This window comes from Euprymna scolopes, chromosome 7 (assembly GCF_053919585.1).
Source record: "Euprymna scolopes isolate OS-2025 chromosome 7, ASM5391958v1, whole genome shotgun sequence".
Lineage (NCBI taxonomy): Eukaryota > Metazoa > Mollusca > Cephalopoda > Sepiida > Sepiolidae > Euprymna > Euprymna scolopes.
Window position 1 is genome coordinate 112,581,322 of NC_136488.1, and position 18,056 is coordinate 112,599,377.

Here is an 18,056-nt window from a genome sequence, read left to right on the forward strand (position 1 = left end):
CTACAGACGGCCAAAAAAAAAACGGCCGAGTAGCTGAAACAATAATGTAACTTAACAGAAAGATACGGTAATAAAAAATAAAACGCATATTTGCTCTACAACAGTATTGAGCACTTTCTTCAGTGTTTATTAATTACCATTTCCACTATATATATATATATATATATATATATATATATATATATATATATATATATATATATATATATGCAGTTAAGTACAATATATATAATTACTATTATGAAAGAGTACATTTTTAAGAAAGCAATACTTATCAAGATAAGAAAAGCTCAACACTATCAAGGTGAGCTAAAACAATAAGGAAAAATTAAAACCCTTTCCTTATTCTTCTGATGATATGATAAAGTTATCTTCCTCATCTTTCATTTAATATTATGTATTATGTTAAAATGTTTAATCATTGACAGCACCTGCTTCATAGTGTAAAGACAATCATATTATTACATCCATGAATTTGGGCATGATTACTTGAATCTGAAAAAATCCAAAGAGTAGTTGCATTATCTTTTATTATATATATATATATATATATATATATATATATATATATATATATATATATATATATAAAGTGTAAGTATTGAAGTTAAATTCTGTCGATTAAGATATACATAAAGATATATTCAAGTTAACAATTTTATTGTTTGAAACAAGGAATATATGGAAAAGAATTATATTTATTTCCTTTAATCCATGGATTTTCAATAATGGCTCATATCATATGTGCTATTATTGAAAATCCACGAATTAAGGAAATAAATATAATTCTTTTCCATATATTCCTTGTTTCAAACAATAAATCTTAATTTGAATATATCTTTAATTCGACAGAATTTAACTTCAATACTTAAATGCATATTTTGTTCTATCTTTTATATTGAGCTTTACTTTTTTGGATGGTCTTGAAAATATTATCCCACTGTAATATTGATAAGACAATAATTTATTTGATTATCTAATCTGTGATTTAACTCATATATATCAAATGGAGGATGATTGCTCTACCAGTCACAAGATTCAGAACCTACAAACAAAAGAAAACAAAATAAGTAAACTGTAATCTGAATATTTAAAATGATGCAACCAACAAACCAACCAGATTAAAAGAAGTAAATTAAGATATATTTATACCTAAGCAAGACTGTTAGCAACAGTATTTAATGGCATGTTGGCCAGAACTTAGCATTATGCATGTGTGTGTCTTAACTTTGATGATTTATTCATAGATAAATACAATTTAAAGATGTACAACTAAATCTTATAAATTTCTTGTTTAGAAAAATAAGGCACTATTTTGTAATTCTGGTTGTTAAATAATGGAATGTTTGCTTTTAGGCTATGGCCAATATATCACTTGGATTGTCATGAATCAGAATCTGTGTTGTCATCACCACTGACTGGAATCGTCCAAGGTTGAGAAGGAAATAATGCAGTGGCTGCAACAAAGAAAAAAAAAGAAACATGGTAAATCATCGTCATAATCTAGACAAGTTAATATTGCCCAAACTAATAGACCTCTGCCATCTTAGCCTTAATAGGCATGATTCTATTTACATTGTTTTTTCTTCAAACGATTGTCCTCACAACCTTAAGGTTCATCTGGGTTGTTAGTGCATGTGATTAGCCATAAATTTATAATAAAGCTCTATATATGTTGTAGATTCTTATACTTATGAAATGATATTTTTCTTATCATTATTATGGTTAATATGGTTAATGTGAGCTTGTACAAACGGTTCCCATATACTATTGAATCCAATGCTGAGGTGGCTTAAAAGAGTGTTACTACTCAGCATATGCACTGCTTCTTTTTTTTTTTTTTTTACACTTTCTCCCATAATGGGAGATGGATACATGAATGCCAATTGACAACAAAATAGAGATGCTATCCCGTTGCGTAAAATCTACATACTCCATGGTGGCATCTGACATATACCAACACGGCCTCGCAATGGGATCTTCATTATCCTCAGTACTGTTCAACACATTGAGGAACTGGCAATAGGATCAAACCCATTGAAAGCAACAATGTGGCAATGATATGTGGATGATACATTCATACTCTGGCCCCGACAGGAGAATGTTCAAATTTTACTGAACTCTATCAACTCATCTATCCAGTTTACCATGGAAAAGGAACATGCCAACAAACTATCTTTCCTGGATGTGTTAATGATGACCCACACTAAACAGAGTTTTGTGTCATCCATATATTGAAAACCAACCTCCATGGGACAATACCTGAATTTCAACTCCCACCATCCATATACCATAAAAATTTTAAAAGTATGAAGTCTATATGATATAGGTATTTACAATAAAATATTTATATTCATTCAGTGAGGGTTAGCGGATGAGTTTTTGTTGGGAGTTTGTTTTTTACATATTAGACAAAATCCTTGGTGTTGCCTGCGAACCAAAATAAGAACAGTACATCATTATATATGTTAAGGAATATAAGTTAGTCAATCCAGATTGCTCAACATTCTGGGTAGAGCAGGTATGTTTAAAGGGTATGTTGTCCAGAAAAAACAATGTCACTGTGTTTTGTTAAACAATTGTATACAAGAAAATCTATACAGCGTTATAAGAGGTTGTAAGAGTACAATATTATATCTGGTAAGAGTGCTCAGTATTTTTGATAGAGCTAGCATTTTAAAAAGCCGCATTGTCCAAGAGGAGAAAAATTAATATGTATTATTATACTATTTAAAAAAAAAATATATATCCTAAAAAAAGCAAGTGTAGTCAAACACAACTTTATTTTCTTTTCATATGTATATACACTAGCAAGGCTACTCGGCATTGCCTGGACCATATATATATATATATATATATATATATATATATATATATATATATATATATATATATATATATATATATATTGTCCTTGCTATGCCGGGTAACCTTGCTAGTATATATATATATATATATATATATATATATATATATATATATATAGTATTGGTTAAATAGAATGTATTATTTTCTTTTAAAAAATATTTGCCTATGAAACAAACTAATCTATAGAACAAATTAATTTGTAAATTTCTTGACTGGTTTTCAGGTGGATGCTGACATGGCACTAGTTATCATATATATATATATATATATATATATATATATATATATATATATATATATATATATATATATACTAGACTACCCATGACACGTTGGGTCAATATGTTATATTAGCTATAGAATTCATATGAGCGTGACACTTGTGACGTAAAGAAAATAGTTTTTTTTTTTTTTAAATAACAGAAACATTTCTATGAAAGTATATTAAAATGAAAAAAGAATATAGATAGATTTCTATGATTTGTTCTGTTTATTATAATTGATTATTTTTGAAAAAAAACATTTACAGTTACTGAATTATAAGTGGTTGGCCATACTTTTAGGTGAATGTGCACTGAACAGATACCATAATACTTATTATAGTTAAATTCAAATTTTGATATATCTGCTTTTTTTTTTTTTACATCATTCATTTCCTTATTACGTTTAAGTTATTTTAAACCCCACTCTTCCCATGTTAGATAATAATTTCGAAATAATAAGGTTAATATTTCAGCGTTCCAATTGTTCTTTTGTTTTTTGTTTATTTTAAACCCTACTCTTCCCATGTTAAATAATAATTTCGAAATAATAACGTTAATATTTCAGTGTGCAGGTCATACGCGCATGCACAACCGGATGTCGTAAACCGAAAAGTGGGTTACAAGGTCATTTGAGTTTTATAATTATATATATATATATATATATATATATATATATATATATATATATATATATATATACAAAAATGTAACTCTTGGTTCGTTCGCAATTAATAGTCTAAAAACCACTGGACGGATGGCTTCCACGTTTTGGTTTACTATATCCATGTGTGTTTTTATATATTTCTTTTTAATTATGACATTATACTTAATTTTTCTATGATAAATAGGTGGTTTTCTTTGTACCGATAGGCCATTTTTTTATTTAGGGACAATTATTTATTTATTATTTATTACCGCTTCCTGTCACGTGACCAGTGTTTCCAATTTAGCGGTTTTCCTGCTAGATCTGGAGATTTCGTTTACAATCTAGCGGGGAATTCTAGAAAATCTGGAGATATTTCGCACCCACACACCCACAATTTTAGATTAAAAAATAAAGAAAAGCGCTTGAAAATACTTTAAAACATAAAATAAACTCATTCATGTAAGTAAAAAAAAAGTAGCATTTATTGCCTTTGGTAACAATTATTTATTGATTATTTGTTTTGTTTTTCACTTTTTTCGGCTAACCATTCTAAAATCTCGCTACAAAATCGATTTTTCCAAGTACATTTTCGGTGGGGAGGTATTCCAACCTCCGAAGTTTATTTTAAAATATGATCTAAGCAATCCCGCTTAATTTAGAAGTATTTAATCGAAAATTGTAAAAAGCAAGAAACAACAGCAAAAACAAACAAACAAAAAAAACTTATACCAGTACAGTAGAATTTAATTATCTACCAACCTAAATACTTTTAACATGCTAAAAAAAAGTTTTTTTTGTTTTTTTTTATTTTTCTAATTTCAAAATATGCTGCACCATTATTGTGATGTTTAATTTGCAGTATATTTCAATTTAACTTTTATTATAAAAAGTTTGAGTTTATGATTTGTTTCTTGCAAAAAAGAAAATTAAAAAAAAAAATACCCTCTCTGAAAACAACAGGTAAAACTAGCTGATAAAATATATAAGCCTTCTGGGGAGCTAACCGCTTCAATATAATTCCAGAAACATATAGTAAGAAAACACGGAACATTTTATATATTGAATATACTATATTTATAATTTTTTTAGTGTAGGAAGTTAAAATATGGAGGGTTTTTTTTTGGAGGGGGGGGGGTGAATTAGCGATTTTTAAAAATTTCAGATGATAAAAGTTAAAAATCTAGCGATTTTCTGGACATTTCTTTCTCCTGACCTCGCGGGGTTTTTTAAATGTCAGAAAAGGATATTTTGGTCTCACAGGCTTAATGTAAACATAATGTGTTTGCAATATCGGTAAATTTTCAATGGGTTTAATCACATGATTATTGATAATGTAACCATGTGATTGAAATTTGATTTAAATTAACCGCACGTGGTCGCTTTGCTATCAAATATTCATCGAAAAATGGTAGGAACAATACAATGAATGCCGACGCTCAAAGTGTATAAACATTTTGACCCTTCCCTTTACTTAAAAATTCACTAAAAATCAGGAAATTAACCAATTTTAATGAAAATTTCAGTATTTATCAAATAATGATCGCAGAATATAACGAACTAATTATATTTACTTAACTCTTATTGAAAATGTTTTATTTTGGTTAAACAAAAAATACCTTTACTAAAGTGATGGTTTTCAGTAGTAAATAAAAAACGCAAGAATTTATTTTTGCTTTTTTATATAAATAAAGCATCGTAATTTGTAACAATAAAAAATAATTTTTACAGGAGCATTCCGAAAAAAAGCCCCTAAAGTCCGTATTAATGAATTCAAAGAAAAATAAATTTCTCACATACTATCAGGAAATAAAAAATTCAATTAGATTCCTATTTCAGTCATCTAAATTATTTAGGGTGAAATGAGTTTAGGAATTTATAGCCAAACATAAATATTCTTTTTTTTTCTTTTTTTTTTGCTTAAAAGAAATAGAATTAATACAGTAAGTTAGGTAAAAATTTGCATAGAATGCTCTGCTTTACGGTTGTTGTAAAAATGGAACGGAAATTTGAATTTCGTTCCCTTTTAAAGTCGGTACATTTTTACATTACGTCCAACTCATCGTTCACATTCGACACGTGAACTTTTATAGCTTTTCGGGTATGCTGGCAAGGGTAGGGGTGTCTATTCCAAAAGCCGTTCTAACATGGGTAGATTGGTAGGTGTATCAGAAATTTCGTGAAAAATAGTGAATAATTCCACCCCGTCTTTCCGAGCTTATAACTCCTCGAAAAATGTAACTCAAGCACTAATTTTTTTCAATTAAAGGAGCAAGGACCAAGGTTTCATTTGAAAAAAGAAAAAAAAAACAACGTGTTTTTTTAAAAAAAAAAAAAAAAGGTTTTAAACTTCGGACTTTACAGGTAAATTTCTAAAAACACTACTTTTTTTGTTTTTAATTGGAATATATTATTTATTTACCTTTTCTCTTCAACTTCTGATATATAACACTTTGGTGAGTATATTATTTATTTTTTAATAGGCATTTCAAAATGGGAGGCGTGAATTATTCAACCCCCCTGTCTTTCCAAGCTTATAACTACTCGAAAAATGTAATTCAAGCACTAATATTTTTCAATTAAAGGAGCAAGAACCAACGTTTCATTAAAAAAAAAAACAAAAAAAACAACGTGTTTTTTAAAAAAAAACTTCGAACTTTACAGGTAAATTTCTAAAAAACACTACTTTTTTTGTTTTAAATTTGAATATATTATTTATTGACCTTTTCTCTTCAATTTGTGATATATAAAACTTTGGTGTGTAAATGAATTATTTACTTTTTAATAGACACTTGAAAATGGGGGGGGACGTGAATGTAAAAAAAAACGTTTGTCTAAAATATTACATAATTACGGTTTACTGGAAAGAGCATAAAATTTCACATTGATCCTGAAAATATCGTAAAAATAGAATCAATAGAAAAATTTTGATAGATTTATAAAGTTTAAAAATTGAAAAATATTGAGTTCGTAAAATTCATTACTGTTTTTTAAAAAATAAAAAAATATTTCTATTACTTTTAAAACAATTTTAATAGTTTATTTTGGAAGTATAATCCATAAAGAAAATAAACAACCCACTTTTAAAAGAGAAATTACGAGTTTTTATATTTTATTCGCAGTTTCGTGATAGGGGTGTCAAAAATTCCTACAAAAATTCTGATACATCTACTAGATTGGAGTGTTTATTCGTTGTAAACGTACCCGACAACCTATAAATGTCGACATTTCCGATGTGAATGGTAAGCTGGTAACTTATGTAAAAATAACAAAAAGATATACCAAACTGACTGTTTCGTTTAAAAATGGAATTATTTCCCTTTCGTTATTAACTTTTTTTTTTTTTTTTTTTTGAAATATTTCGTGTTTTATATACATAAAGTACAATTGTTGAATCTTACTGTTTTGATTATATTCGTTTGGGGGGGGGCACAATTAAAAAAGTAAGAAAGATTAAAACGGAGTGAAATTTAAGTTTCCGTTCCATTTTTACAACAACCGTAAAACAGTGCATACTCAGCAAGTTTTATCGTAATTTATAAGCATCATGTTGAAACACTAAATCAACATTTTATTTATTTTTCTGCATAATTAATGATGGAAGTATTTTTCTGTTTATTTTCTGAACATCTGTTAAAAAAAAATAATAAATTGTACATTCTCATGAAAAAAAAAATCAAACTTTTCTCTATATTCACATAACTATTTACAGTGTTCATGTAAAGCATTCATCTGTTCTTTTTATAATAAAAATTCCGTTTTAAAAGAGAAACGTTTACTGCCAAATTTCTTTAAAAAAAACAAAAAGTGCAAGTTTTCCTAAAAAAAAAACTTTCACCTAACCATTTATGGTAAAAAATTAATCTTTTTGGGGGGAAAAAAATAACTTTTATTGATTAAAAAAATTGCAAAAAATAATAAAAGTAAATAAACGAACAAAATGCAATTTTTCTTGAGGAATGTGTTCCATTTTAACAAACTGAGCCACAGCAACGCGTGGCCGGGTACAGCTAGTATATATATATATATATATATATATATATATATATATATATATATATATATATATATATATATATATCGTCCGGGAACCCCGGGTAGCTTTGCTAGTGTATATATATATATATATATATATATATATATATATATATATGATAACTAGTGCTGTGTTAGCATCCACCTGAAAACCAGTCAAGAAATTTACAAATTAATTTGCTTTATAGGCATTTATAGATTAGTTTGTTTTATAGGCAAATATTTTTCAAAGAAAATAATACATTCTGTTTAACCAATATTACCACTCCAGTGCACTACAGCTCCAGATATGAATGGACCCGGGAGTAGTGTCAACTAATGGATGATTTCACACTTTCTGAATCTTCCTAATCGACACACAACCAAAATGATCAGAATTAAAAAGATGTAAATTACTAAAATCACATTTCTTTTTGTTACCATTCTTTTTTGATATCATCTTTAGCTTTTTCATATTGATTCGCCATTAGTCTTGTTTTCCCCATATTTAAATGTTTTTACTTGTGAACATTTACATAGAAAAGCATCATCATCAACAATACGCACAGAAAATGTTGGATGGCAAATTGGCTGATGAAATACAGAAGACATATAAATAGGTGATGATGAAATACAGAAGACATATAAATAGGTGATGATGAAATACAGAAGACATATAAATAGGTGATGATAAAATACAGAAGACATATAAATAGGTGATGATAAAATACAGAAGACATATAAATAGGTGATGATTAAATACAGAAGACATATAAATAGGTGATGATGAAATACAGAAGACATATAAATAGGTGATGATTAAATACAGAAGACATATAAATAGGTGATGATGAAATACAGAAGACATATAAATAGGTGATGATGAAATACAGAAGACATATAAATAGGTGATGATTAAATACAGAAGACATATAAATAGGTGATGATGAAATACAGAAGACATATAAATAGGTAATGATAAAATACAGAAGACATATAAATAGGTAATGATAAAATACAGAAGACATATAAATAGGTGATGATAAAATACAGAAGACATATAAATAGGTGATGATGAAATACAGAAGACATATAAATAGGTGATGATAAAATACAGAAGACATATAAATAGGTGATGATGAAATACAGAAGACATATAAATAGGTAATGATAAAATACAGAAGACATATAAATAAGTGATGCTGACCTGATGAGGAGGATAAGTTTTTATTGCCAAAACTTCAGACAACATTCTGGTTGATTGAAATATAATCAGAGAAAATATTATTTTGTCTATTAAATCCACATTTCCTGAAGATGTGAAAGATCATTTCTATGATCAGCTACAAAGTATATTTGCAAGTTGCCACCAAAACTTATTCTTTTAGCTGACTGGAATTGTTATGTTGGCACTGCTGTTGTTGGTTTCAACAAGGTGCATGGTGGCCACACCTTTGGGCTCACATCTAATGAGAATGCTGCATCTATGCTATCAGAGACATGATTGATTAGGGTACAGTTCTGAGTTGAGGGAGAATGGCAGAGAAAATATAACTAACACTATGTTGTAAAGTTAGTCTAAAGAACATTAAGGTCTAGTCATCTTACTTTAGTTTGGATTCTCTAGTTAGGTGAAGAGTGTTACAAATTTAAATTAGAAAAAAAAACATTTTACTTGATAATGAATATCCACACAGTCAAAATAGTATTTATTTTAGCGTAACTTATTCATTGTAATCTTGATAACAACCTTTTTTTTATGAATATATTTTGTTTTATGAAAACATTATATTTTTATGAAAATATTTTATTTAATTATTTTTTTAAACATTTTATTTTATGAAAACATTTTATTTATGAAAACATTTTATTTATGAAAACATTTTATTTTATGAAAACATTTTTTTATGAATACATTTTATTTTATGAATACATTTTATTTTTATGAATACATTTTATTTTTATGAATACATTTTATTTTATGAACTAATTTCATGTTTTGAAAACATTTTATTTTTATGAAAATATTATATTTTATGAAAACATTTTAATTTATAAAAACGTTTTATTTTATGAAAACGTTTTATTTTTATGAAACCATTTTATTTTTATGAAAACATTTTATTTAAGAAAACATTTTATTTATGAAAACATTATATTTCTATGAAAACATTATATTTCTATGAAAACATTTGAATTTTAAGAAAAAAAATTTATTTTATGAAAACGTTTTATTTTTTTGAAAGTTTTATTTTTATGAAAATGTTTCTTTTTTTAAGTTTTTATTTTTATGAAAATATTTTATTTTTTATGAAAACATTAATTTTAGAAAACATTTTATTTTTATGAAAACGCTTTATTTTTATGAAAACATTTTTGTCATGAAACTTATTTTTATGAAAACGTTTTATTTTTTGAAAACATTTTATTTTATGAAAACATTTTATTTTATGAAACATTTTATTTTTTGAAACATTTTATTTTTTGAAAACATTTTATTTTTTGAAAACATTTTGTTTTATGAAAACATTTTATGAAACATTTTATTTTTTTTAAACATTTTATTTTTTGAAAACATTTTATTTTTATGAAAAAGTTTTATTTTTATGAAAACATTTGATTTTATGAAAACATTTGATTTTTATGAAAACATTTGATTTTTATGAGGAACAACTATTAGAAACTGATTTTCATAAGAAATTTTGTATTTTAAATTTATTCTATTTTATTTTACTTTTTGCTAATAGTTTTTTTTTTTTCCTGACAAAATTTTGTCTGCCTAGTTTTGTGATGGAATTTATTTTAGTTTTAATAGCTTGGTTGAACTCATATTCTGTCTACCAGGAAACCGTTCTGCAGGATAAAATCAATTTATGATTTAACTAGTTATTTTTGTTTCTTGCCTTCTAATTGAATACATGCTTTGGCATGTTTTTGTCGTTTACATAAACAGTTAGAAAAAGACAAACAAAAACTCAGCTCAAAGGTTGCACCAGTACTAAACAATTATCTGGATATGAAATACTGTCATGACTAACAAATAACAAAATAGAAAACTCACAGGGTGGATCACGAGGTGTTCGATCTGACTGCACTCTTAGTCCCTTCTTATACTGAACAACAGGGGCCGGTCTTTTGACAGACTCTACAGGATTCTCAGTATATTGAACTGATTCTGACATCATGGTTGGTACAGTGTGCAGCTGAGGATTAATGTGGTTAGATTGAGGGACAGAAGAATCATACGTTCTATCTGTTGAATTTAACTTCTGAAATATAAAAATATTATCAATGAAATGAATTCATAAATATAGTTCAGTTTCTTCTCCTTGTTATACGATTTTTCACTCTCTCTATATAAGTTATATCGAATCAAATATCAATAGATTGATAGAACAAATCCAAAATTATAGAAGAAATTTAAGATAAAATATCTAGTGTATGTATATATAATATGTAATATATATTAAAAAAAATTTTATATATAAATTAAAAAAATATTTTGACATGAAACTAAAAAGAAATGCATAAAAATAAGAATAACCAAACGTGGATGATAATGAATTCATCCAAATTCTATAAAATGCAGAAATAACAAATGCAGTTTTCTGGAGCAAAGACAAATAAGTAAGATGTAAGGAGGATATAATAACAAAATAGGTAAAAAACAATTAGAAGAGTTCCGTTTGTCCAAGGGAAAAATTAACGAAGCCCATGCACACTTGTTAAGAATGTCTTTCTCAATTTGCTTATGGATATTAAAAATCTACATCAATCTACATCAATCTACATCAATCTATAAACAAACTTTTGTGTAGCCCCCTTACAAGTAATGTGCCTTCTTCATCATAATAATGTATCTCCTCCCCTCTATATGTGTTAAGAACTGTTGCATCATATCTCCCAGTCCGTATTAATATGAAGTCCTCAAGAATCGTCACAGTCATCGTCATGATGCAATATATATAAATGTCATTATTATTCTGTGTTATAAGAACTGTTATATATGAAGTCCCCTCACTATTGTCATCACCATCGTTATTCGTGCATTATGAGTCCCATTATACATGTCCCAATATGACCCCCCACCCCACAAAACAACACAACATAAACGTTGATTTGGTGCCGTAACCAGAATCAACATGGAGCAAATTTGAGTGCTTCAGGTGTGGAAATTCAATGTTTTCCACAAAGCTTGAAGGCAGTCACGGTTACTGACATTGGTAAAAAGTTTTTCTGACATAGCAGAACAGAAAATATTCTGTCCCGCATAGGCAGATCTAGTTGATAATCAACTTCAGGGAACAAATGAAATACTCCCTGACATGGTATAAAGGGCAGAAGGGGCAATGGCAGATGTCGCCATTATATTGCAAATCACTCAGGATAAGTAGAAGGTGAAAGTAAGATATATCACCAATACGTAATAGCTAAGTAAGTAAAGAATACCCTATTGGGGAATTAAAAAATATTAAAGGACGCGTGTAAGGCTAAAAATATTAACACCCAAGGAAATAAAGAGTCAGTAATTTAGTCAATGAGATATTGTTGATGTGGACAGACAAAAGAGGCTTTTATGGATTATGGCACGAATAGACGAGGGTGTCTTCAGTCATAGAAGGAGTAACCTACACTAAGGAAGGGGCATAAGATCAGTCGATTACAAAGGACTGAGTTGGAATTTTTTTTTAAGAAATAAAAATTGATTTTTCTTACTCTGGTGGGGGTGTAAGAATGGTATTTAAGATGAGACATGCCATGAGATCAGGGTGGGGGGGGTTATTTCGGTCTGAATAAAATTAGGAGAGTTAGTAAATGGCTGAAAATAACCCTTATCCCTGAGTGGCTTCCGGGCCTTAATAAGTGGTGATCACTGTGTAAAAAAAAAAAAAAAAAAAGAAAAAGAAAAAAAGTGGGGGTGGGAATTTTATTTTTTATGGATGGAGCTTGACCTTTTTCATTAGTCGGTGAGGCAGAAATCTAGAGATTGCACTAATGAAAAAAAAACAGAATAGGGCATATAGGAAAATGTATGCCGTACATTTTTGAAAATAAGGGTGAAAGGAGTGTAATGTGACCCTTTGGCTATGATCATAGCACTGTATCTGTGTTAACTGTGGCAAGCAGGGCCAAGGGTCAAAACATCATTATTAATTGATTCAAGCAACAGCGAGTCGCTGGATCGATTATTATTGTGATTAGAAAAATAAACAATTAGATTGGGAAAAAGTGATTGACAGCAAATAATAATATCGCTACAAAGAAATGTGAAAATAGATGCAAACATAATTTTTGGTTTGCATGAACAAATAACTAGATCGAGGTTACATCAGCTGTTGGTCTGAGACATGTAATGAGATGTAGATTTGGGGAGATTCTAGTCAGTCATTAGCTGGATATCAGAGAGAACGGACGACTCAAAGGGAGTTGGACTCTCCATGACGCAGGGAGCAGCGTTTCCTCAGGCAGCCAAGATGTAAAAACATTGTAATCTTTGAAGATGTCAGCTGAAATCATGAAAATAAATGTTCATAAATAATTCAGGTATGTGTTGTGTAATTTACACCTGTTAAAAAGAACTGTTTGTCTACAACTATTTCGATACGTCCACGTCAATCGTTTCCCATTAGAACTGTTGCATAAATGTTAAAATATCCACACTAGACGATCAACTAAATGATACGACGTATATACATACATGCATTTATATGTACATAAATATACAGATAAAATATAAACTCTACTATTCAACGTGTACGTTGTTATGGAACATATTCATATTACACAGCGTAACAGTTGGAAATGTTTCTTATAAGCATGAAATAGCATTTTGCTTTGGTGTCTCACAGTGACATGCTTAAATATGAAATAGAATAAATATAAAATGTGAGCCAAATTTAAAGGGGTATCATAAGTGAGGAATTATGCAGCAAAATATTTGTTCACATTACATTTCAATTTTTCTGCATGTTAATACAGTCGTCGAAACAGGAAGCTGATAATTTCAAAGGTTTGAAGAAAAACACGGTTAGAATAGAAAGTTTTTCATCATTTAGAGACCTATACGGTGAAGATGCGGGATTTTGCTGCTGGTCTAGGATATTGATGTAGAGAGGGTACAAGTGCAATAAGGTTGTTACTGCACATTCTGTGAAAGTACTTGTAAAACAAACACAGGAATGCAACAATGCGGTGATGAACCAAAGAAATTAAGTGAATCCTAATCTTACCAAAGAAATTAAGTCAATCCTAATCTCACCAAAATGGCAACTGCTTTTTTAAACTTTATTCATTTAATGTATTTTAACTATATGCGCATATATCATCTTTAACTCTTTACTTCCATGCGAGCCGTTTTCTATTTTTATTTATTTATTTATTTATTTATTTTATTTTTTTTTAGTTTTTTACCAACTGTTTATACCTTCTCTTTAAATTTATTTATTTAATGCATTTTAATTACATATGCGTATAAATTGTTTTTAACTCTTTATTTCCATGCGAGCCGTTTGTGGTCAGAACTCGACTCGAAAAACGAATAGTCTATGCAAGAATACCGAACAGAGCAAGGATTTATCTTTCTTTCTACTATAGAAGACAGAAGAACTTTATTTAAGTAGTATACTTAATATCTGCAATCACCGTACGCTTGCTTGTATTAAAGTGTCCTCCATGATATCCATACCAAACCACTGAACTTGACTTATAATTTAACTATCACTATATTTGTAACTGCAATATACATAATCTTAGCTGTGATACTAGGGCTAATTTTCTGAGTAGATGCAACACTCTGCCTGACCCTAATCACTGCAATTCCGAATCCCAATGAACTAGTTGTTCCTATAACTGTGAGGGAAAAACCTAATAGCTAGCTAGGAAATCTTAATATACATTTTACCTCCAAGACGATTGCGTTTGTCTTACCTGCATGCAAAAAAAAAAAAAAAAAAATTTTTTTTCCCCCCTTTCTTCAAACAAAACCTTACCTGTAACTCAAAAATCCTAATTGAAATCTATCTGTAAATAAATAACCCCTTTTCTCTTGAATGCTAACAATCTACTCCTTTCCACCTATCCGCCACTAAACTCCCACATTGTACTGCATTTGTAGTGGAATCGCTAACTTCCAGCCCCTAACCCTCACATGCAAACTGTTTTAATAGCCATCACTAAGCATCTATACATTTCTACCTCTAAGGCATGCATTACAGCTCATTCCTATCCAGTAAGGGATTTAACAGCCTAAGCACTCAGAGGCAGGTATTTAACAACCAAAGTACTCAGAAGCAAAGCGATCTGCATTACATAACTGTCTCCTCGAGAGTTTTGCAACGATTAATACGAAATTGAACCGACACTCCTTATTATGCAAAATGTCCCATGACTCTTATTTGAAAATACCTACAACTTCAACTCTATTCGCACCTACTGAAAACCTGCCCATATATCTATTCACCTAATTACGCATGACTCAAAACTTGCTGTCTTATCCATACTATATTGCACTTATATCTTAATCCTCCTATCATCTAAAATAGTTTGGGCACAACTCGTAGCTCAATTCTTAATACCTACTCATACTGTAACATTATCCTAGACCTAAGCTAACATAAATAAAATAAATAAAAAGGGTAAGACTAAAACCACATTATCTCCTCCCTAACAAGCCTTCTTACAATCATAGATGCTTACACTGCATGAACTCCATTCACCCCCTTTATCCATTAACAATTAAATAGCAATGTCCCTAAATCACTTTGAGGAGTGTAACTAATCAGCAGAGATATAACCCCCACAAACTAACCCAGTAACATTAACTAACCATGCGAGGTCGCAGAAATACCTGGATTAGAACCTAGGCACGGAGAAAACCCTCTCAGTGCTGACGGACCCAGTAGGTCTTCCCAGATCATCCGTCTAGAAGGAAAACTCTGAAACTAAACCAAAGGGGAGGGAGGCCTCTTCAGTGTTGGATGAGAACCTTCCTAGAGCTGGTGACTCAAACAAATTCACCGGTCTGCAAACCTAAATTGCTTAAGGAGTAGATAAGTTCTGTCTATCGCCCGGCTTCCATACTCCTTCTTTGCCTATTAGTCAAGCACAGAGACACTATCTCAGTGATTCGACAGAAACACCCAGTGGTAGATCTTGTTTCCTGGCTAGGGCAACGAACGCCATTTTTCCCCATTCCCAGCACGCCCCACCCCTAAAACTGAACATTTGGGAGTGCTTGAGTATGAGATATGCCTGAGCAATTAGATTGGGTTGACCTTCTTCTAATGGGTTAAGGGTACCGGATTGACAGTTCCTGGCTGCTGTTCCCGACTGGTAGTACAGGTGCCCCAACTCTTTGGTAGCGCTTAGAGCGGCTGCTCCATCAACAGTTGAATAATATCAGGTTGTTTGTAGTGCCATGACGCGCATGGAAAGGGACCCTGCACTCATCCCTGGTGGGCTTTCCTGAGGCCACAATCCTAATTGGAGAAAGGTCAGCTGATGGTCTACTTGTGATGCATGTCTGATGCTCTGCATAACCTCTTGTTTAGCTCCCCCTTACCTAAACCGAAACTCTTTAAAAAAAAATATGATGACAGTACAATCTAAAAATAAGCTTAAACCAGGCTTAGGGACAAACAAATTCAACTTGCCTCCTCCCTTGAGGCTCGCATTCACAAATATCCGTGGGCTTAGAACTAATTTAGCTGATGTTGAAGCATTTCTCTTAACAAATACCCCGGATATCTTAGCACTAAGTGAGACTAACCTACACTCCTCCATCCCTTCTAACTACTTTAATATGCCTGGATATCTCCCACTCTGTCGTAAGGACTCTGACAGACATATGCACAGACTTGGAGTTTACATTCGTAATACCCTTCCCTTGACTAGAGAAACAAACCTAGAAACAGATGATCAAGCCTTTATGTGCTTTAGACTAAACATGCAACACAATATTAGCTACTATTATTTTCTCTATCGCTCTCCCTTGACTCAGGACTGCACCATAATAAACAAAGTCTCTGACAGCATAGACATGGCACTCTCCCTCGACACTAGCGCACAAATACATGTATTTGGTGACTTTAATGTCCACCACAAAAACTGGCTTGGATTCTCTACTTACACAGATGCAGCGGGCAGCACAACTCGTAGCTTCTCTATATCTCACTCTCTATTACAAATTGTTACGTTTCCAACCCGTTTCCCTGACCAGGAAGAACAACACGCATCACTTCTAGATCTGTTTTTGACCACAGTTCCCGATGACTGCATAACAAAGGCCCACAGCCCACTCGGGAACGCTGATCATGCATGATAATGGTTGAAATCGCCCTAAACTCTAGACCCAAAACTGAAGAACAAGTGCTCAAAACAACGAGATATTATAAAAAGGCTGACTGGGAAGCCATCAGGGAACTAATCAGAGATGCCCCATGGAGAAATATTTTTTCTCTCCCTGCTGAACAGTGTGCAAACGAGACCACTGACTGGTTCAAAACTGCAATCGAAGCGCATGTTCCCATGCGGAAATTTTATAGTAAGTCCCACTCTCTCCAATGGTTTACGTCGACTTGCACAACTGCCATTGCTCAAAAGCAGCATGCATACCGTAGGTTTAACCGACATAAGTCCAGTTCAAACAGACTGAAGTATATAGAAGCTAGAAATAACGTTAAGAAAGAAATAGCGACAGCTAAGAGAGAATTTATGGAAACCACTAAAAAGCGCATCGAAGCACAAAAACTAGGAACTGAAGACTTCTGGAAAATCTACAACAGTGTAGTAAATAATGGGCAATCAACAATTCCCCCACTAACCAACAATCACGAGGTTGTCTCCTCAGCAACCGACAAGGCTAACATGCTTGCCAGTCGGTTTGCCTCAAACTCCACACTGGACCCTTCCAACCACCCCCTACCTGACTTTCCTATGCAGACAGATGCCACGCTAGACGATCTGAAAACCACCCCTGCTCAGGTGCATGCTATCATAAAAAACCTTGACATTTCAAAAGCATGTGGACCCGATCTTATCCCAGCTGTGCTATTAAAAAAGTGCTCAGCCGAAGTAGCTCTAGTTCTCTCCAAACTCTACAACAAATGCCTTAATGAAGCTTGCTTTCCGGGCTGTTGGAAAACTGCTTCTGTTGTACCAGTATTCAAGAATTCTGGCGAAAGGACTGACCCATCAAATTATCGCCCCATTAGCCTCCTCCCACTTTTTGCCAAAATATTTGAGACCTTAATTAACCATGCTCTAGTCCG

The 18,056-nt window shown here is 31.0% G+C and overlaps 1 protein-coding gene across 2 annotated transcripts in view; it reads right to left on the minus strand.

Annotated features, from left to right (window-relative positions):
* Positions 1–1,217: 1,217 nt before the first annotated feature.
* LOC145279891 (F-box only protein 16-like) overlaps positions 1,218–18,056 on the minus strand; it is a 192,935-nt gene continuing 176,096 nt past the window's right edge. For both annotated transcript variants that reach the window (XM_080131367.1, XM_080131366.1), the window contains 2 exons: positions 10,850–11,057; positions 1,218–1,457 (listed from right to left, as the gene is read on the minus strand). In XM_080131367.1, coding sequence (XP_079987493.1) covers positions 1,384–1,457; positions 10,850–11,057 — 282 coding nt within the window. In that variant the 3' untranslated portion in view covers positions 1,218–1,383. The remainder of the gene's footprint in view (positions 1,458–10,849; positions 11,058–18,056) is intronic.